This window comes from Sparus aurata, chromosome 21 (genome assembly GCF_900880675.1).
Source record: "Sparus aurata chromosome 21, fSpaAur1.1, whole genome shotgun sequence".
Lineage (NCBI taxonomy): Eukaryota > Metazoa > Chordata > Actinopteri > Spariformes > Sparidae > Sparus > Sparus aurata.
This window is the reverse complement of record NC_044207.1, coordinates 2,526,265-2,549,936: the sequence shown is the minus strand read 5'-3', so window position 1 is coordinate 2,549,936 and position 23,672 is coordinate 2,526,265. Positions and strand designations below refer to the sequence as shown.

The window sequence follows — 23,672 nt, the reverse complement described above, 5'->3', positions numbered from 1 at the left end:
TAGGCTAGCTCCTCAGCCTAGGCTTAAACATGTGATAGGCATCTCTACCTAATAATAGCACCAGGCTACATACACTAGTATTCAGTAATGCAAAACTGGTAACTTAATAGACAGCTTGCTATATTAGCTACCTACCTCACACAGCAGTAGGATGCCGGGTTGCACCTCAGTCAGTATTAAGTCCCCACTGACATGTGACCATTTGAGAAAGAGTGTGTCTAAAACTGAATACGTAAATGCATGGAATGGACTTATTTAACAACGGGAATGTATTCTTAAAACTTAACTTACCATCTATCTAGCTGCTATCAATTTATTCCATCATTTACTAAATACAATGAATCTAACTGACCTAGCCTAAATTGTAAATTGAGAATAAAATCTAGAAAGTTTATCAGCCCATTGGCTGTTTGCAAAAAAAAAAAAAAAATGTAATTAAAGAAAACAGAAAAATATGGGCTAATGGCCATACAAAGTGTATTGAACATAAACAGGGTTTAACTTGTTGAGACCATAAAATGACTCTGGGAAAGCTTGCATGCCTTAATTGGAATCAATATTCTCCATCCAATGGCAGCAGTTTAGTGTGTTCAAGAGAGCACTTAAGCACGCGTTTATACCACCCAAGACTAGACGGCAGGTTATCATATTTCGCCAACCGGGAGTGCACTTAAACTTGAGCCAATGAGGAGGGCACTTAAAGACGCCCTTTTGCCACCCGAGTGGACAGTTTATCATGTTTTAACCAGCCAAGAGGGCAGTTTAGTGTTTGTTCCACCCAAGAGGGCAGTTTAGTGTGTTTTGCCAACCAGGAGGGCACTTTAGCACGCGTTTTGCCTCCCAAGAGGGCACTTTAGCATGCGTTTTTGCCTCCCAAGAAGGCACTTTAGCACACGTTTTTGCCTCCCAAGAGCGCACATTAGCGCACATTTTTGCAACCCAAGAGGGCAGTTGTATTTTGCCAACCAGGTGGGCACCTGAGCACGCGTTTTTGCCTCCCAAGAAGGCACTTTAGCACGCTTTTTTGCTTCCCAAGAGGGCACTTTAGCGCAGTTTTTTGCCACCCAAGAGGGCAGTTTATCATGTTTTAACCAGCCAAGGGGGCAGTTTAGTGTGTTTTTTCCACCCAAGAGGGCAGTTTAGCACGCGTTTTGGCTCCCAAGAGGGCACTTTAGCGCACGTTTTTCAACAACTGACCGCCCCCCTGCCCCCCCCCGTGCACATCACTGTACATATATATACATATATATATATATACATATATATATATTTATACATACATACATACATACATCAAAGATCTAAAAAGTTTTTTATATACACAAAAGAACAATTTCTCTCAAATATTGCTCACAAATCTGTCTAAATCTGTGTTACTCACCGGACATTTCACCCATTGAGCATGTTTGGGATGCTCTGGATACGACACGAATACAGCGTGTTCCAGTTCCTGCCGATGTCCAGCCACTTCGCACAGCCATTGAAGAGGAGTGGACCAACATTCCACAGGCCACAGTCAACTGACTGGTTTTCTGATCCCCGCAGACCCCCCCAATAAAGCAAAACTGCACATTTCAGAGTGGCCTTCTATTGTGGCCAGTCTAAGGCACACATGTGCAATAATCATGCTGTCTAATCAGCCCACATGTGAGGTGGGATGGATTACCTCGGCAAAGAAGAAGTAAATTACTTGTTTTATCTCTGATACAGTGTCACTTTGATTATGCTTGCTTTGCATGGTTCTGTGGATTGTCTGTCAAGCTTAAAAACAAACTGCACTTATGCAAAATAATGTTATCCGGTACTTGTTGAATGCACCCCCCGTACTCATATTGGTAGAGATGAGCTCAAAAGGTTTGGATTGCTGCCCGTACATCTTAGAGTGGAACAGCTTAAGTTAAATCATATGTATAATGTTGTAAATGGCCATGCTCCCAATTATTTATGCTCCAATATAAAAATGGTTCACACTCAAAACAATCATAATACAAGGGCTCGCATTCGTTCATGTAAAGTACCTAGAGTTAAAAATGCAGCCTCAAGTATCTTTTTTTACATTGGTATCTTGTAATGGAATAGTTTGCAACCTGTCACTAAACTTTTAAATTGTCAACAGTCTTCTAGAAATAAGGTTAGGGCTAGGTTAGGTTTTATGGAACAAGGTGATGAATGTATGATAAGTCATGTCAATGCTTGCCCTATTTATGTTTTTACTTGAAATGTAATTTGTTTTCTCATAACTTTTAGTAATAAGTTTTTTCTTTGGATTGTGTCTGATAGTATGTCAGTGTGGTTCTGTGTCTTTTTTATTTTATATGTTGACACCAAGGAATATGTTGGAAATTAGTCACTATAACATATATTATCACTTTAACATGTTATCCTTTGGATTATGTTTTCTGTCTTCAAATCCAAAAATCAATTGATCAATTAGTCAAAAAGAAAACTAAGCCACATGTTTGAACTGTATGTGGGAGATAGAGGAGCTGTTGTGCAGACCGTGTGAGGACTGAACTGTAACAAGGAAGGACAATATCATTGTCAGAGACACTGAAGTGAGAACCACTGAGACCAGGACACTTTGGTGTAGGAATCTATTCAACCATATACAGCTATATAGTTAATGAGATACTACATGAGATGTATGTGTTTGCCCACGTCATGTTATCTGTATTAGTCCGCTGAGCAGAGCTGAGAGTTGAGTGTTGTAACAAATCTATGAAGTTCAGTGAAGAGATAAAAGAAATGCTACTTCTATGTTTTCATTGACTTCATAGACATGAGAAGCACTGCCTCCATGTCTGAGAGAGGAAGAGCCCACAGCCAACATGACTCATGCCCTCAGAACAAACACAGTGGCCTTAATACTGATGACAAATAAGACGCAGCCTCACTGGGTCGGAGCGTCGACCTCTGGACTTCTTTTCAATTTCAACGCAACATGCTTCACAAGTTGTGAGAGTGTAGAGCAACTTGTATTTAAAAAGAAATCATGTTAAAGTCAGCTGTTGAACGATGAGACAGTGAGAGGAGCTGAGAGTGTACAGAGTGAAGCTTCCTCAGGCTGATCGGATACAGAATGAAACAGAAGACACCATGGACCTTAGAGTGGTGTTCAGCTTACATCTCAGTCTGTGCATGGGGCTTTTTGCCACATTAATCACCACAGACAGAAACAATTTCAGTAGGGATGTCCCCATTAGGTTTTTTTTACCCCGATTCTTTCAATATTTAGTATCTGCCGATACCGAGTCCCGATCCGATACTCAGCCTTAACTAATATTTTCCTGGATAATACATCTGCATTTAGAAACAAAGCTGTTCCTTAGTAGGTTTTTTTTATTTTGTTGAAATAAAGTATATACTTTCATATGGCTCTTTCTTATTCTGCATATGCTATTGCAACATTGGCCTACCACCTTCCTTGTGTTAGGTGAGTGTGTGACGCTGTACTGTGACAGCAGACCCTCGTGAGCAGCCAGCTGAAGTGTGTGAGACGCAGCTCACACTTGGTACCTCCATATAATCTATTGCGTTTTACAAATTCCTTACGTTGTCACGTAAAATAATGTGGACGCGTTGCTCGTCTATTTCACACAGGTTCAGCATCTCCTCGATTGCCTGTTTTACATGCTCTGCTGTATGAGACCCACCAAACTAGTGCGCATACCGGCACGTTGTAACTCAAAAGTGGAGTCTGGTGACGAAGAAAACCCTGATCCTCTCCCACGAACATGAGCTGGTTATCCAGAGCGATTCATTTAATTACGCTCTCTGTAATATTTGTGGCTATGTCGCTGTCTCGAGGATATTTCTCTTTCCTTTTGAAAGTATCCGCGAGTGTTTTTTTGCCTCGGTGTCTTTGCCTGTATTGCTTGAGTGAACTCGTATTCTTTGAGAGTTAATTTTTCATAAGCCGTATCAACTGAGTAGTATTAAATGCAGCTTCGCAAAAAGGTTGTATTGCAGATTCAAGATTCAAGATTCAAGAAGCTTTATTTATCCCGAGGGAAATTGCTGTGCAACAGTTACAATACAAAATGGGAGGAAGAAAATAGAGAAGGTAGAGATAACATAAATAATCAAACAATCAAAATTGCCGATACCGATCAGCGGAAAAATGCCCAGATCACCCCGATCCCAATACTACAGATCGGATCGGGACATCCCTAATTTTTTAGGCTTCTTTTGTTAAAACAACACTTGATGTTAGCAGACAGTAAACACTCATCCTGTGATGATGGACATATTTTAACAGTTACCTCTTGCTCCTTCAGTCATGCAGCTAACATAAGTGGTTCAGCATTGCTCAGTTTTTGCCTTTATGTCTCCATGAGGTGGCAGTGTGTTGATTCAGCTTGAGCAACAGTATACACACCTCTCTTACCCCGTGAAGCACGGTGTGAGTAGTGTTGTGTCGGTCGCGAACGTGCCGTTCAAACGAACAAATCTTTTGAGTGAACGAAGTGAACGAAATCACTTCATGAACTGATTAGTTCCTTTCTCAGTTCAGTTGAGCTCAGCCGCGAGCATGCCGGCGGGGAGTGGAACTGCTGCGACTCACACAGAGAACTGTGAGGACGTAATTCATGTTCGCGCTGTGATTCGTTCATGATTCGCGAACCTACTGCTTACAGAGAACTGTCGCTGAGGACGTGATTCTCGTTCACCTACTGTGCTGAAAGTGGCACTGTGTCACTCACCCACTCACTCAGGGCAGAGGAGTTGATTCACGTCCAGTAACCGTACTGCTAAAATTAGCGCTGTGTTGCTAACATCCGTGTAGCATCATGTTAAGTGATTTTACTGCACAGTAAAAGTCACTCACGTTTGCGAACGTGATTCTCCGCAGGCAATGTAATTCACGTCCTCAGCAGGTTGTTCGCAAATGACCTACTGACGACGTGAATCACGTTCGCGCTGTCACTCACGTTCGCGAACGTGATTCACGTTCACGCTGATTCAAGTGACAGCGCGAACGTGATTCACGTCCACAACAGGTCGTTTGCGAATGAGAGACACCAGGACGTGAATCACGTTCGCGCTGTCACTCACTCATGATTCGCGTCGCTGAGGACGTGATTCTCGTTCACGTACTTTACCTCAAGTGGCGCTGTGTCACTCACTCACTCACTCAGGGCAGAGGAGTTGATTCACGTAAAGTAACCGTACTGCTAAAATTAGCGCTGTGTTGCTAACATCCGTGTAGCATCATGTTAATTGATTTTACTGTGCACAGAGGACACTTTCACCGTGTAATAATTTTAGTGAAAAAACATCAAGGACGTTCACGTCGCCCAGATTGGCGTCACCGGGGCCCCACCCTGGAGCCAGGCCTGGGGTTGGGGCTCGCAGGCAAGCGCCTGGTGGCGCAGCACGAACAAGCAACGTGGGCCCGCCCTCCTGTGGGCTCACCACTCGCGGGAGGGTTCAGAAGGGGCCGGTGCAGTGGGATATGGGTGACAGTCGTGGGCGGGGGCCCCGGCGACCCAATCCCCGGATGTTGACTCTAGCCATGGGGGCATGGAATGTCACCTCGCTGGGGGGGAAAGAGCCTGAGCTGGTGCGGGAGGTTGAGTGGTACCGGCTAGAAATAGTCGGGCTCACCTCCACGCACAGTCTTGGCTCTAGAACCCAACTCCTTGAGAGAGGCTGGACTCTCTTCTACTCTGGAGTTCCCCACGGTGAGAGGCGGCGAGCTGGTGTGGGCTTGCGAGAGGGTCGCTTCCCTGCACCTGGGCCGAATAGCGGTGCAGAATACCCGGCCTTCTTGGAGTCCCTGGGAGGGGTACTGGAGAGTGCTCCAACCGGGGACTCCGTCGTTCTACTGGGGGACTTCAACGCCCACGTGGGCAGCAACAGTGTTACCTGGAAGGGTGTGATTGGGAGGAACGGCCTCCCCGATCTGAACCCGAGTGGTGTTTTGTTACTGGACTTCTGTGCTAGTCACAGTTTGTCCATAACAAACACCATGTTCAAGCATAAGGGTGTCCATATGTGCACGTGGCACCAGGACACCCTAGGCCGGAGGTCAATGATCGACTTTGTGGTCGTGTCATCTGACCTCTGGCCGTATGTCTTGGACACTCGGGTGAAGAGAGGGGCTGAGCTGTCAACTGATCACCACCTGGTGGTGAGTTGGATCCGCTGGCAGGGGAGGAAGCTGGACAGACCTGGCAGACCCAAACGTATTGTGAGGGTCTGCTGGGAACGTCTGGCGGAACCCTCTGCCAGGGAGACCTTTAACTCTCACCTCCGGGAGAGCTTTGACCAGATCCCGAGGGAGGCTGGGGACATTGAGTCCGAATGGACCATGTTCTCCACTTCCATTGTTGACGCGGCTGTCTGGAGCTTTGGCCGTACGGTCTCCGGTGCCTGTCGCGGCGGCAATCCCCGAACCCGGTGGTGGACCCCGGAAGTAAGGGTTGCTGTCAAGCTGAAGAAGGAGTCCTACCGAGCCTGGCTGGCCTGGGGGACTCCTGAGGCAGCTGACGGGTACCGGCAGGCCAAGCGTGCGGCAGCACGGGCAGTCGCGGAAGCAAAAACTCGGGTCTGGGAAGAGTTCGGGGAGGCCATGGAGGAGGACTACCGGTCAGCCTCGAAAAAATTCTGGCAAACCATCCGGCGCCTCAGGAGGGGGAAGCAGACCTCCACCAACACTGTTTACAGTGGAGGTGGGGAGCTGTTGACCTCAACTGGGGACATCGTCGGGTGGTGGAAGGAATACTTCGAGGATCTCCTCAATCCCACTGACACGCCTTCCATAGAGGAAGCAGAGGCTGGGGACTCAGAGGTTGACCCATCCATCACCCAAGCCGAAGTCACTGAGGTAGTCCGGAAGCTCCTCAGTGGCAAAGCACAGGGGGTGGATGAGATCCGCCCTGAGTACCTCAAGTCTCTGGATGTTGTGGGGCTGTCTTGGCTGACACGTCTCTGCAGCATCGCATGGCAGTCGGGGACAGTGCCTCTGGACTGGCAGACTGGGGTGGTGGTCCCCCTATTTAAAAAGGGGGACCGGAGGTTGTGTTCCAACTATCAGGGGATCACACTCCTCAGCCTCCCTGGGAAAGTCTATTCCAGGGTACTGGAGAGGAGAATTCGGCCGATAGTCGAACCTCGGATCCAGGAGGAACAATGCGGTTTTCGTCCTGGCCGTGGAACACTGGACCAGCTCTATACCCTCCGCAGGGTGCTCGATGGTTCATGGGAGTTTGCCCAACCAGTCCACATGTGTTTTGTGGACTTGGAGAAAGCATTCGACCGTGTCCCTCGTGGCATTCTGTGGGAGGTGCTCCGGGAGTACGGGGTCGGAGGCCCTCTGTTAAGGGCTGTACGGTCCTTGTACGACCGGAGCAGGAGCTTGGTTCGCATTGCCGGCAGTAAGTCAGACCTGTTTCCAGTGCATGTTGGACTCCGGCAGGGCTGCCCTTTGTCACTGGTTCTGTTCATTATTTTTATGGACAGAATTTCTAGGTGCAGCCACGGGCCGGAGGGGATCTGGTTCGGGAGCCACTGGATCTCATCTCTGCTTTTCGCGGATGATGTGGTCTTGTTGGCTCCTTCGAGCCAGGACCTCCAGCATGTCCTGGGGCGGTTTGCAGCCGAGTGTGAAGCGGCTGGGATGAGAATCAGCACCTCCAAATCCGAGGCCACGGTTCTCAACCGGAAAAAGGTGGCTTGCTCCCTCCAGGTTGGGGGAGAGTTCCTGCCTCAAGTGGAGGAGTTTAAGTATCTTGGGGTCTTGTTCACGAGTGAGGCAAGGATGGAGCGTGAGATTGACATGCAGATCGGTGCAGCAGCCGCAGTAATGCGGTCGTTGTATCGGTCTGTCGTGGTGAAGAGAGAAGCTGAGCCGAAAGGCAAAGCTCTCGATTTACCAGTCAATCTACGTTCATACCCTCACCTATGGCCATGAACTTTGGGTCATGACCAAAAGAATAAGATCCCGGATACAAGCGACCGAATTGAGTTTCCTCCGCAGGGTGGCAGGGCGCTCCCTTAGAGATAGGGTGAAGAGCTCTGTCACCCGGGGGGTGCTCGGAGTAGAGCCGCTGCTCCTCCACATCGAGAGGAGCCAGCTGAGGTGGCTCGGGCATCTGTTTCAGATGCCCCTTCCTGGCATGTCCCGTCGGGAGGAGACCCCGAGGAAGACCCAGGACACGCTGGTGTGACTTTGTCACTCAGCTGACCTGGGAACGCCTTGGGATCCTCCCAGAAGAGCTGGAGGCAGTGTCCGGGGAGAGGGAAGTCTGGGTGTCCCTGCTCAGGCAGCTGCCCCCGCGACCCGGCCCCGGATAAGCGGAGGAAAATGGATGGATGGATGGATAATTTTAGTGCATGTATACCACTCAAAGCAGCACTGCGTCTCCCGCGAATGATTGTGTACTATAGTCCGTGAACGCACCGTCCCTCAGTAAGTGAATGTGAACCTCAGGGCTGATTAATGAACTGAATGACGGATTGTTTGGCTGCTTATCAGTTCAGGGAGTTGGAGAGCACTTGAACGATTCGGTGAACGATCTTTTGAACGAATCATTTTAATTAACGGATTCTAGAGATTCAGTACAGTAAAAAGAACTGCCGTTCCCATCACTAGGTGTGAGTAGCAGGCTCCGTCCACACGCTGCTGCAGCTGCTAGCTCCGCCCCTTGGAAAGACTGTGGGGTGGACTCAACCATTTCTAAGAATGGGAGGGGGGGACTAAATCTTTAAAGATGTAAATAGCACAATATTGCGCGATTATAATGAGCACCGCTTACATTGTGATTTCAATAAATGCTACTGCATTTAAAAAAAAAAAATTATTAATTTTGTCTAAAATTTTCTAGGGGGGGACAGCTTTACTGGAGGGGGGGACTTGTCCCCCTGTCCCCCCCGGGATTTCCGCCTATGGCAACAGTAGTTTGTGAGATAGGACAGAGGTTTGGACAGTTTGTCCCGTGGCCCTCCTGTGTGGAGAGTCAGTGCACACCACTGTCAGACAGCTGTCAGGACCTCACACTGATTGGTTGGTCTTGAATCCTGACTGGATCGCACACTTCACGTCCTTTGTGTGTGTGTGTGTGTGTGTGTGTGTGTGTGTGTGCACTCACTGTGCTGAACTCATACTGAGCTCTCTGCCATAGTTGCCATGGTGAATTTCTGACCAACCAATCAAAGCAGTGTTTGTGCAAACACATACACACAAAATAACACAAGCTATATAAAGACACATACTACATAAACACACAGATTACATTCCTGCTCAGATATATGTAATAAAGCACGTCTCTGTGTCCCTCCTCTCAATCTACCCCCCACCCCCGCTCTCCTTCTTTTTATTGCCATGGAAACTCAGCTGAGATTGCAGGGCTGCAGCCGTGATGAGGCAAAGCGACAAACTGAGAAAGGCAGAGGAGAGCTGTAAACTGGGGTAAAAGATAAATGGTATGTTGACTTAGAAAATATTGGCTGTTTATATTATCTTGTATTTGAAGTCAACATACAGTTTATCAGGATCCTTCCTTCAGAGTGTCTGTTTTCTGTCCAGTCTCTGTATTCAGGTCATCAATTATCTGACTGTTTGTCTGTCTGTTTCCTTTTTCCACTCAACTCAGACACACAGATATTGTCTCACTACTCGACCCACAGTGGTTTCAGTAAATATCCTGCATCAAGAATTATCCACATTTAAATGACCTCATAACGTAATAACTAGGCCCTGTCACTCAAATTTAATATGCTATTAATAGTCTGAATTGCTCCTATTAACACATCCACTTCCCCCCCTCTGTTCCTGTTGTGAGAACCTTCCTTTCAAAGATTATCTGACACAGCCCCTTTAAAGTGACTTTAAAGTCACAGCACCTTACTTTTGCAGCTATGAACAACTGTTGTGGTCTTCATAACCCTTTTATACACATCATAGAACACAGGTCCATGTGATAACGTGAAGTCTTCTCACTGTGTGATTTGGTGGAGATTCAAAAATCAGCCACTGACTGAATAAACAGTATGTGAAATATGGTGTTTCACCCTTCCTGACTGCCAGATGCAGTGCTTATCACTGGATATCTTCCATCTCACACATCTACAGTATTTATATCAACAAAGTCACATGTGACCTCAGATGACCCCAACCAGGTATAACCACTGGTGGCCCCTTATCATCTTTTTGCAGGTCAACTGCTATAGTAGCATTGAGTTGAATCACCTGACGTTAAAAAGGTTTAACGAAATCTCAACAGTGGATTTGCCTTACGGTCTTCGTCAAGCAGACGCCTCCATTTCCATCAATGTGATAAGTATCCATTTCACCTGTGGACAAAATGATTAAAAAGGTAAGAAATAGAATAGAAATAATAAACTCCTATATACATGTGAACACATTTAGTGTGCAAAAATGAAAAAACAATGTGGCAGTGAATTTACAAATAATAATAAATATGGGTATTTTAAAAATTGTATGCTACTGGGAGCAGTGCTGGTTGTACAATGTGACAGCAGCAGGAAGGAAGGTCCTTTGATACCTCTCCTTCACAAACTTGGGGTGTAGCAATCTGTCACTGACGGAGCTACCCAGTGCTGAGATAGTGGCCTGCAGGGGGTGGGACTCCTTCACCAGCAGCAATGACAGCTTGTCCATCATCCTGCTCTCTCCCACCACCTGCACTGAGTCAAGAAGGCATCCCAGGATAGAGCTGACCTTTATCCAGTCTTTTCCTTCCTGCTGCTGAGATGCTGCAGCTCCAGCACACTACTCCATAGAAAAAGAACCAAAAGACTTTATGAAAACATGATTTAAGTAAAAGTAGAAGCTTCCAAAATGTTTAACTTGTGTAAAGAAAGAGTATTGTTTTCAATGTGCATATTTTAACGAGTGCTGACGAAGATGAAACTGTGAATAAAAAAGAGCTGGTCAGCTCACCTGTATGACAGTGTTTCATATTAGTTTTTCATTGTTGTGTTAACATAATTATAACCTATGGGTCTTTACAAATAAAAAAACAATAGAACAGGTCATACAGCTCGGTCAATCAGACCTACCACACCTAAGAGAGGGTTCATATGACACATTTTCACTCTGTTATTTTTTAGTTTTGCACACTGGAAGTATCACCCATCAGTTCACCAGTAACCTGCCTGAGGATATAAGGCTAGAGCAAAAAGTAGCAGCTGGTGCCTCATTCACTCACATTCATTTGATGTGAGCATTAAACTGAAATAATGACAGCAGCGAGAACTGATTTTGACAGAGAGACTCTTACACAGGGCTCACTTTCTGGTCTGTATGGTGTCAAGTGATAATGCATTACTGTGGTGTATAATCACCAACAGAATTTGAAGTAAGTCAGCCAACACAGGACAGCCTGACACACAGCGTGCCAAGAGCTCCGTTGGAATTCAGGGGCCCCAGTTGGTAATCCGGCCTTTCTATTGGCTATTCTGTTGGCTCAGAGCAAGAAGGTCCTGGGTTCAAATCCTGCTGAGGCAGGACCTTTTTCTGTGCGGTGTTTGCATGTTCTTCCAGTGCTTGCATAGGTTTCCCCACCATCAACACATGCAGTAGGTTGTGAGGGTTAATCTGTGCCCACTGCTCCCTCACAGTGGGTATAACACAAAGTATGTCACTAAGTAGTACATTGTATGATATGTCATCAAATTATGTTTTTCTTTTACTCTGGACTATAATGTAAGTATAATGTAATATAATGTAATGCTTCTTTCTCCTGATTTAAATCCCTGTTGATCTCTGCCAAACCTTTCATCCTTTATTCATTTCCTTTTTCTCCAGACACACAAGCAGAGACACAACTACCAAAGTATGAAGTAGAAACTGTGACAACAGGTTTGATATCAAACTTTTATTTTGTTACAGAGACACCACTGGAAAACAGATACTTTAGGATGTCTGTCATTATCAGCCACTGTTGTACATGTTCACAGAGTCAGTTCAAATGGAACAGTTCAGTCCATTAGTCGCACAGTTCACACTGCAGTTAGCTCTCAACACAGTCCTGCAGGCCCACATATGATGGCACTCTGAAATAATCCTCCTCCAAGTCAACAGTTCTGTTGTCCATATCTGTCCACTTTGGGAGAGAGGAGTCGACTGTGTGTAGTATAGAGTGCTACAGTCACAGGATGGACTCCTTCTCAGTGGCTATCGTTACATGTACACATTATTTGGATACAGACTTCCATTCCCACTTACAATTAGACTGCGTGTCATGTTCTGACAGTTACTTACGTGGCGATTCGATTTACCTAGCTCACATGAGATTACTAAGGTGAGGAAATGTAAAAACAACACTAAAAATTGATTGGACAAAATCATTTTAGGGGATTCTTATTCGTATTGTTCTAGCTTGCACATGCTGAGCTGAGTCACTGATTTTGGTTGGTCGACTGTGTCGCCTGTAAGTACACACCATTTTTGGAGCATGGTGTCACCCTGAATGCTTCCTGGAATGACTCTACTAGGATACAGTAGGTAAAGTGTTTGATAGAATCAGCTCTGTATAATATGTTGTAGACACTCTTTTTGAATCTTATTGGACTTAAATGACACAAATCTATAATAGCACTGTTGGTTACGGTCTGGACTGTAAGACTGTCATGTTGTGTCGAGAGTCACTGGCAGTCGACCTGTTCAGTGGTCTAGGTGTGAGGATGTGTTGCTCTAATAGGATATGGTCTGCATGTACTGGCCAACAGTTCAAGTATGAGTATTCAAGTAGATGTACATGTAAACCTAACTACTGAGATTGAGCACACACATACTGAGTTGCATCAACACTCAACATAAAGTTGTGACATTGTTTCCTCTCTCCATTTGGCCTCATTTACAATCATGCTGATCGCTACAGAAAAACATTATAACTGACATAAATTGGAATTGAAACAGTAGAGTCATTTCTCAGTCTTGCAGCCAGCAGACCAGATGTCAGCTCATGAAGATGATAACAGCAGTTTGTGCAGATGTTAATTTTTCTCACAGATATAAGCATGACCTGTAACTCTGCCAGCTCTGTCAACATCCCAAACTTCATACCTCCAAAAAATAGAACTTCTCAGGACTGAAGCAGACAGCTTGCCTTCTGGATCAAAATGTGTGCTTTTATACAAAAAGACATTTTCCAATGAAACACCATGAAAATTTACAACTACACTGGAGCTCCAAGGTATTCACATGACACAAGCTTTTTTCTACCACTCTATTCAAATGTCTTGCATTGTGCCCAACAGGCAATCTGTTCAAATATAGAAATTAAGCATTGTCCAATTAAAAATGTAATTGAAGTAACATTCTAGCACAAATGGCTTTCCAGCCATCTGAACAGTACAAAATGATCATTGGGCTGTAGACTGAACATGGGGGTCTGGTCAGATTGTGAATTGGCTCCAGGCCTGGTTGTCTTTTATTCTATGCTAAACATTAGCATTTCCAATGAGCAAACAACCCAAAGCATCAGTCTGGGTTCATACACAGGATGTAGTGATGAGTATAAAGATACAAATGTCTATTTACAGCTATAGATGCAGCTGAACATGCTTCAAGTGACAATAACACTTTATAATAACCATAGTTACCAATAGTTATTTAACTGTTGCCAAACAATGTAAAGCTTTATTAACCATCTATTAAACATTTTTTTTTGTAAAGTTACACCTGATGTTTAAATAGTTAACAAAGACTGTGTAGTTCATCTATAAACATTATTTATATGGCCGTTATGAGATGAAACATGTTTGTTAATAACTATCATCTAAAGTTTATTATACTTTGTTTACCATCTGTTAAAAATGGTTATTATGAAGTGTTAACCAGTGTCATATCTGACTGCTTCCAGGACAGCGCAGAACACGTCTCCACTATTGGTATAAGATCTCCTCTTGGCTGGCTGTATATGTATATATAAGGTGTAGTAACCATTCACTCATGAGTGCAGACGGTTGCCATGGCAATTAGCAACATATTTGACAAGCAAGTATAAAATGTTCTCTTCTCAAAAATATCTATCTAATGTATATATAAATATCTATCTATGTGTGTGTGTATATATATATATATATATAAATATGTGTATATTTGTATATATACACATAGATAGATAGATAGATAGATAGATAGATAGATAGATAGATAGATAGATAGATAGATCATATTAATAGAGATCCGGTGAAAGAATAGACAAAAATAAAAGATTATTAGAAGCTCAACAGTTCTTATTAACTTTCACCAGCTGGTTCAGCATTTAAAAGAGGCCATTCATTGTGTAACAATAGGTAGTATAAGGGCTAACTCTGTAGCTGCTAGCATAACCCCAACCCAGCTATACTTTGTGTTCAAGTAAGCCGGCAACTAACTGCAGCCTACATTAGAGCTAGTTTATTACTGTGCCTCCCCAAACCTAAGGCTCAGCTACTTCTACCTGTTTTCATAGACCAATAGTAATTTCATATCATAGAATAAAGGGCTAAAACTAAATTTGATTGTTCAGACAAGCTTTGCTCCAGTGTTACAGTCACAGTGAAGTGACTACAGCAGCCAGCTAACAGTGATGTGAGAAGAGCTTCAGCAATGTCTAAATACCATCCGACTTACTTCTGCAAATCATACAACTAAAGCATCCCATCACTGTAAAGTTAAAAGCCAAAGTAACACAATGCATAAAGAGAAGGCAGCTGCAGCCCCTGACTCCAGCTGGTGGGCCCTCCTTTCACAGCAGTGATGATCAGGTGACCTGACATTCTTCCACAAAATGCTCATTCACTCATTCACCATGACAGAGTAGGCAGATGGCACATTAAAGGAGAATGTCACTGTATTGACTTGGCACGACTCCACTAAGGTGTCCACAGATTACTTGGACACTTTAATTCAAACAGACTTCAGAACAGATCCAGGCCGACCGGCTTCAGTTCTCATTTTCTTCCATCCAATCACAATACTTTTCAGTTGGAAATGTAAACATATTCAGTATGTCAGAATGCTAAATTCAGATGACAACTATTTACACTCAGAGGTTTAGATATGGACATAAACCTGCTGTGAGCTTTCTCTGCCAATGCTTTGACTATTGATTGTGTGCCTTTATTCACAATCCAAACATTTCAAACACAAGTCATTGTTCCTGTTGTTTCCAGTACAACTTCTCAACTTCCAATCCTTTCCATCAAAACATGTTTCTGCTAAAAGAACACAAAACTATACTCAAATGCAAATCTTTTAAACTATGTATTCACCTTAAATATTTATACTGTACGTTGAAATGAACTCCACTGACATGCCTTTTACATCAGATTAGAAAACATGTTTTGTTTGATTATTAAATCATATTCCACAACATCTATATCAAAATATACTTATCTGTCTACAGTAATATATACAAGAATAACAAATTCATATTTGTGATTAGTCACTTTTCCAGGGACTGTATTCAGTATTCATGTACTCATAATACTAAAATGAATGAAATGAGCCGACAGAAATCTGTAATTCTAACCAACAAATTTATGCAAAAATAATCAACTTGCATCATATTTGGTACATTCCATCTAATATAACAACACAAGTGTATCCTGTCATTGATGTGTGGTTGTTAGGAGAGAATATTTGTAAAGCAGCATTGGTTAGGGGGTAGATGACATGTAAGACTGCTTCATGGTTAAATAATATTAATAATAATAATAACAACAATAATAATAAAGACTTCCAGGAAAACAAAACAATGATATTCTTACTCAGCAGGTTTGTATTCCAGTGCTAAACTCCTGCCTAGCTGTGCTTCACATCCATCAATGACTTGTTGACTGAATGAGAAGGTTCTCAGTCATCCAGGTCATCGTAACTATAACTGGACTTGTTGTGTGCTGAAGACGTTTCACCTCTCATCCAAGAGGCTTCCTAAGTTCTTCAACTGGAGGGGAGCTGCAGGGTTTTAAACTTTGTGTGAGAGTATCTCTGCTGTCCACTAACATCTGAAGGAGAAAAAGGAGTGTCTGAGACTCAGAGCTCACACTGTCCTTAACAACTATGTAAGGACCCATACAGAGTCTAAAAGCCTGATCATTTTCCATTTCTGATCATGATGGTGATTCAAATTTCAGACATAATCATAAACATATCTTGTGTTGACATGATAATACGATGCAGTAGCAGGAGGCTCCTTCAGCTTCTAAATATAACCTGCTAGTTTTCTGGAAAGATATAGCTCAGATTTAAAAACATATGACATTGTCTACTCATCATTTTGGCAAACTGCTGTCACTTCTCAGCATTACTAAAAGTTCAGATATACGGCAAGCAAGCTGCTAGCTACCTTTCTGAGAATGAAATGAAAAGACTGTGGTGCGACAGACACAACACTGTGTTGTGCCACAGACTCAACACTGTGTTGGTCCTCTAAACAGCAAAAGGTCACACTGCAGCCTTTTCGACATCAACTGCTGTGCAAAGTCACCAGGAAACAGATGGAAATATCAAATATTTAGGTGTTCAAACAGGCTGAGTAAATCCTGCTTTACAAAAGACCACTGGGATTTCTGCTTTACCTCGCAGGTGCTGTGCATCAAACTCATTACTAAAGCTGTCTTTTGTTAGAAGTGGTCAGAATTCAAAGGTAGCTCTAGAACTATAGGGGGCAGCATAACCACTGACTGCTGCACACTATACTATGACTGTAGCAACTAGCTGCTGTTAGCAAGTAGCTCAGTTAGCCTTTGAGCTAAAGCAGCACTATGAGCTGGCAGGATTCTGCCCGTACCGTAACCACAGCTGACGGGGGAGTCACTACAGTCAACAGGGCCCAGCTCAACACTGTGAACACATGTGGACAGCACTCGGGCTGAACACAGCTTCTGAGAAACGCCGTGTGGAGCTGGAATATTTCACCATCTTACTCTGAACTGAGGATGGTGAAATATTTTGACCAAACCAGAGGTGGCTGTGGAAGGAAGGCGAAAGAAAGAAATTCATTGTATTGGTTGTATTTTTCAGTTTAGTATAGCCAATAGGCATTTATTTTGACTTGTGAAATTAAGTAGTGAACTGGCTGCTGAAACTACAGGAGCTGTCAGACTATCACCTCTTGAGCTACACAGTGGAGACAGGACTGGCCGGTGCTAGCTGGTTAGCATGCTAACATCAGTAGACATGACTGTAACGCTGAACAGAAATGTCACAGACAGAACGTCAACACTGTTCACGATGTTTGAACTAAAATTCTGACCGTTTCTAACAAATTGTCTTTTTAAGCTACTTCAGTTTTAGAATTGATCAATCAATGGTAACTCCCTTCTGTTATGAAAGACTTGTGTCTCTAGCTCGATTTGACTTTACTAAAACATATTTTAATGAACGTAAAACAATGAAATTCTTTTTCATGAAGTTCTTATAATGCTGTTTATAGAAGCCAGCAAATACAGTTGAGACAGAGTATACAGGTGACACGATGATGTGACTCACAGCCTCACTAACCCTTCCATCACTCCTGATGGTCACACCCTCTGCTGCCCGTTTGACCCAAACATCTGGCTCAAAAAATTCATGATAGCAACAAAGACCCGACCAAGCCGAATCACTGCCTACTGTGACTTGTTAACAAACTAACTGTACTTCTCATCTAACTGTCCATTCTTTACTGTTCAGTAGAAAAGAGTCTAAACACAGAAACACATGTAGAGGAGTGGACTGTCACATACAAACACACATTCCATCCACTGATACCGGTTCTGTATCAGTCTGTTTAACTAAGAGAGCTCCTGTTACAATAAGAGATGTCCACAACACATGAAGAGCTCTTTACAACGACCATCAGCAGCAGCAGCAGCAGCAGCATCATCAACTAAACCTTCATCATGGCCCTGCATCTACAAATGCAAAGAGATATGTGAGAAGTGACATACGTATGTACAAAGCTTTAATATACACACTTATCTAACTGCAGTACTTGTGCTTTTTAAACTTCTTCCAACAGGCTCTTTGTGTTCAAGGCAGGTTTCCATCCAAACACTCACCTGTCCTGTACTGAGACACTGCAGGTATGTGACCAGCACACAGCCACAGGACTTCTCTGTGGATGTCAATCAGTGAAACACAGAATGTTAACTCTGGGCTAAATAATCAGATTTCATGTGTCCAAATGTGTTGTGTCTGGCAATCAGTACAAAACATTTAAAAGGTCATTTTTCACTAGGAAGTAGGAAATGTCAGAATGTTTTCCAGTTTAGGACAATAAGCCCACTGCTCAGCAGGAACTAACTAATTTCACAGAGAAAAGGAGTATAAAGAAAAGTCATTATGTGATAAGAATAAAGTTTGAGCGTACAAGAGCAAAGCCAGTAGCACTTTTTAATGACCAAACTTTAGTTAATAGTTATTAACTGTTAACCAACAATAAAATGCTCCATTTATTTTACCAATTGTTAAATTGTTTTTAAGGAGTTTCAGCTGATGTTTATACACCTTTATGATCATTTAATAAATTATCTATAAAGCATTTCATTGTTAACAATGAAACATCTCATAACTAACTAAAATTAATTATAAATGTACCATTTAATTAATTCTAAAGTTAATCATAAAGTGTTACCAAAAGTCTTAACAGTACAAGCATTAAGTTGTAATTTCATAAAAAAGCTCAAACATTCAAAAAAAAGTGCTAATTTCACTCGAAAATAATTAAAATTTGCATTAAAATAGAGCTGTAATTTTCTACATGGTAATATTAAAATATATATAATATTTCTTGTTAAAGTCTTCGAATACTGTAATGCGGTTATTATAGATTTGACTGTTATTATAAGATTTGACTGTTACTATAGATTTGACTGTTATTATAGATTTGACTGTTACTAAAGATTTGACTGTTACTATAGATTTGACTGTTATTATAGATTTGACTGTTACTAAAGATTTGACTGTTACTATAGATTTGACTGTTACTAAAGATTTGACTGTTATTATAGATTTGACTGTTTCTCAAGATTTGACTGTCACTAAGGATTTGACTGTTATCATAGATTTGACTGTTACAAAAGATTTGATTGTTACAAAAGATTTTACTGTTATTATAAGATTTGACTGTTATTATAAGATTTGACTGTTACTATAGATTTGACTGTTATTATGGATTTGACTGTTACTAAAGATTTGATTATTACTTAAGATTCGACTGGTATTATAGATTTGACTGTTACTAAAGATTTGAGTATTACTAAAGATTTGACTGGTATTATAGATTTGACAGTTATTACAGATTGTAGGATGGATGATTCTTCTGAAACTGTATGGACGATGTTGAATAGCATTTTGTTGCTTTTTAGAAAATAATTTATTTCAAATTCTGACTTTCTTATACATGATTGAGCTTCTTGTTCAATTACAACTTTGTTCTTGCAATATTACTACTTATCTGGTAGTATTAAGACTATTAATTCATCTTGTGATATTATGACTTTTATTTGTAAAATAAGAACTTAGATTAGCAAATCTTTCTTGTATAATTACACTCTACTCTCATAAATTAATTCCATTTTTTTTAAATGATAATTGTTTTCCTCTAATGTTAATATGGTCTTGCATAATTGTATTGTGTTGTATGTTCCTGTACAAATGTTGGATTAAATCTCAGAATCATAATGTTCTTGTAATGTACTGACCTTTTATAAATGTAGGACTTTACAATTCTAATAAAGTACTTTTACACTCAACTCTTGAGAATTATGAGATTTTCTTTCTGGTAGTGTTAATATTGTGTTAACAACTGTATTTAAAGTTATTCTTAAAAATGTTAACTTTCATCTCAAAATGACACTGAATAATCTTTTTGTAATGTAGGACTTTTTTTTTTAAACATTGCACTTACTTTTACAATTGCACTTTATATTTTAATATTATGCCCTTGTTTCTTAAAATTACAAACCTTGTCGCTGACTTTGATATTGTAAAATTACAACTTTCTATACTATTTTTCCGTGCATTGTGTTGTTAATTGATTTATTGTTGTTATTTTCCTCTTTCTTGTAACCCTTTTTCTCCAAAAATTCTGACTTTGTTCTTAGAATATCGGATTTATTCCCCAATAGCTGCCCTTAAACTAAGCTGTATTCACAAACACACTGGGAGCCATGATGAGATTATAAAAATGAACCAAAGAAAACCAAATACTGGACATCCTTCCATTTCAGGATGTGTGTCTAAGTTTTGAGATGAATTACAGGCTGCATGTGAACAGTACAGCTACTACACAGTAATATAATTCACATACTGCACATCATTAAAACACAGCATGTTAAAAAGTAAAAAGATATATTTAAACACAATGTTTGTCCCATCATATTGTTCTTATCCAACACAAACACAATACCACCGTGAACTAAGAGATACTGTTATGGCCCCAAAGGGACTTGGTGTAGTCCAGACACAATGAAGAGCCACAGTGGACACCCATATTCATATGTACAAACACAGCAGAGTTATGGGCTCCGAATGCAAATGAATATACCATTATGTTCATATACCATTACCTGTTTTTGACCACAGAATGAGAATATACTGCATGTATAAATATTTTAATAAGAGTGTGATCCCATTTACAGCTGACCCAGCAGTCAGAGGACAGGGAGCGACTGGACATACTAAGGAGACTGAGTCTCTCCCTCTGATTGCGTCAGCAGTTTATTTAGCCCATCATATTTGTGTGCTCAGATTATTACATTTACAAAATAATGACTGGTGTATCCAGAAGACCAGGATATTAAAAAAACAAAACAAGGTAAAAAGTTGAATCAAAGTCCACCCTCACATACTGGACCATGACTATGGTCCTCTCTTATTGACCAGCTGGAGGTGGTGGGGCAGGGCTAGTTGTGTTTGAACTCTCTATGGCTTGTGACCCAAAGTGGATCATGAACCTATTGCTGGTAGGTTTTAAAAAAGCCTACAGTACGCCTCTTAGTAAGAAACAACATTTATCTGGTTGGTAACTAAACCAGCTGTGATGCTCTGGATACACAATTAGCTAAATTGTGCCCCGATTGGTCAGGTGAGAGGCTCTCTGTGGCCATCCTCTAATTACTGACCCTGGGTGGTAGACAGATTTTCCTTTCAATTTTGTCCCCATCTGATGTTTTGTTTGGACAAAGTAGCATCTCCAGTAAGGTAGTGGACATTTGTACCACAGGCGTTGATGGAGGAAGTGAACACAGAGTGCATCATTCTTTATAGGCCAACCCCAGAGTAGGAGGTGGAGTGTGAGTCAGGATGGGGCGGGGTAAGGTGGGGGGAGGGGTTGGGCTCGGACGGCCAAACATCACCTGCCTGTTGGGATGGTTGGAGTGCATGGGATGGATGGGGTTTTCTTGAAAACTTCGAAGGTTTTCGTGGAAACGGCTGCTGCTTTCATTGTCGAGGCGGTTGCTGTCGTCACACAGGCGTTGGTTGTTGTCAAGCTCGGGGGTGGGCCCTCGATCAGGCATGTGGACCATGTGGGTGCCACTCTTCCTCCTCAATGTCGACTCACGGCTGGACGAGGCGACAGACTGGCAGTCTGAGCCGCCATCACTGCTGGCAGCTGTTCCCTCCACCGGCGTGACTCTTATGGTGGTAATGGCCTGAGGGTGGGGGTGGAAGGGAGGAGCAAAGGTGACAGTGGGGGTGAATGGCATGTTGGAGTTGGCAGAGTTGGGGTTGAAGTTAACATGAGCATTGTTAAAGTTGGGGTTATTGGGATTGTTGGGGTTAAAGTTGGGGTGCTGGAAGTTGTTGGGGTTATTGGGATTGTTGGGGTTAAAGTTGGGGTTCTGGAAGTTGTTGGGATAGTTGGGGTTAAAGTTGGGGTTCTGGAGGTTGTTGGGATTGTTGGGATTAAAGTTGGGGTGCTGGAAATTGTTAGGGTTATTGGGATTGTTGGGGTTAAAGTTGGGGTGCTGGAAATTGTTGGGGTTATTGGGATGTAAGGGATGTAAAGGGTGTATAACATGTGGATGGTTTATGTATACACCCCCTCCTCCCCCTCCTATTCCGTCACCTCCTCCATCTCCCCCTTCACTCTCTGTTTCGGTCCCTGTCACGCTCCTCCGCCCATCCACCGAACCTCCATCCCTCAGCGAATCACAGCTGTCTGTGTGTCTGTTTAGGTCGTTGAGGGTGAAAGTTGATTGTCGGAGTGAAGCTCGTTGATCTGGTGGTTTCCATCTCCAGGAGCCACTCCCGTCGGTGCTCGGAGGTTTCACCACAGGTTTATGTGATCTGGACTCTGGGTGGGCTTCAACACGGACTATACTGCCACTTCTTTCCAAACCTCCTCCTAAAAGACCAAGACAAAGGAATGACTTAATAATTTTCTTCTGCTCACAATAATAATCGAAATCTAAAATGTTTAAATCAATAAATCTCAGTCTCAGACCTTCCCATCCTTCATACTGTTCACACTAAAGCTGCATAATCAAAATCATATGGCCAAGTGCAATATCCAAAACACAAGACGCTGTTACCATTTGATAAAAGTCAACTGTGTGACCAACAGCATTATAATGTAGTAGCTGCAGAGATGTCCACACATCTTCTACTCCAGATGTAAGAAAACATGTTTGTTTGGTTCAGAGCCCAACACATGTCACATCATCAGGATTTTTTTCAGAGAAAATGAAAATTGTGATGCAAAAATGATGATTCCCACTCATCATGCATCGCAATATCTGCCAAAATACCCGCAAAATGAATTTTGACTATTGGCGCAGCCCACGTCCAAACTGTATTCAGTTTGATACGAGGAAGGATGTAAGCCAGCTCTTTTCCCCAATCCCAGTCTGATATGTATCTGTTTTAGGGGTACAGACCTCCTCCTCCCACAGCTCCAGTGGTGGAGGCCGGTGGTGAAGGGTCCTGGTCTGTGAGGGCTCGGTACCGAATGGATCCTGTGCAGCTGACAGTACTGCCACCATCCTCTGACCGAGGAGAGTGAAGCAAACCCTGCTGTTTGGATAAGGCTATCACCTGGAACAGAAGGATAACAGTTAAATGTGAGTTATTCGAAATGTTGCTGCAGGGATACTTACTCATTTTCAGTTAAACTGCCATTTCACCACCCTGATAAAAAAGCACAGAAAGGTTCCTACAGACACTTACGAAAGCTAAATTCTGGTGCCAAGTTCTGGTCAGCTTTTACAGAGGAGCAATAGGAAGTATCCTGACTGGAAACATCTCAAACTGACATGGTTCATCAGGACCCAGGACAGGAAGACATTACTGGTACCATCTACAGAGCATCAGTGACGTGAGACGAAATGTGCTCAGAGCACAAAGATACTAATAATTTGAGACTCCTGAACTCATCATCAACACTCCATCATGAAATCAAGTTTTGTGTGTAACATAAAGGGACTACAGGTTTAGTAGTACCTTGTGTTGTTGAATGACAATGAAATAAACCTCGACAGGCTGGGACTGCAGCTGTCCACAAAAGTCTCCATTGAAATTATACAATAACAGAGCTGCCAAGCGTCACGCTTTGAGTGTGACAGTCACGCAATTTGACCCATTCTCACACCACACGCCACACTTGACATTTCTCACGCTTATATTTCCCCATTCAATACTCTATATTTATTTTTTTCATGATAATAAACTTTGGTCCTCTGGGATTGCCGTAGTTCGAGTAACTCTGATTGACTGACCGAGATAACCA

General features: G+C 42.5%; 1 protein-coding gene across 3 annotated transcripts in view; it reads right to left on the bottom strand.

Moving 5' to 3' along the window:
• Positions 1–11,828: 11,828 nt before the first annotated feature.
• LOC115572876 (phospholipid phosphatase-related protein type 4-like) overlaps positions 11,829–23,672 on the bottom strand; it is a 168,819-nt gene continuing 156,975 nt past the window's right edge. For all 3 annotated transcript variants that reach the window (XM_030403348.1, XM_030403346.1, XM_030403347.1), the window contains 2 exons: positions 22,825–22,981; positions 11,829–22,292 (listed from right to left, as the gene is read on the bottom strand). In XM_030403348.1, the coding sequence (XP_030259208.1) occupies positions 21,199–22,292; positions 22,825–22,981 (1,251 nt within the window). In that variant the 3' untranslated portion in view covers positions 11,829–21,198. The remainder of the gene's footprint in view (positions 22,293–22,824; positions 22,982–23,672) is intronic.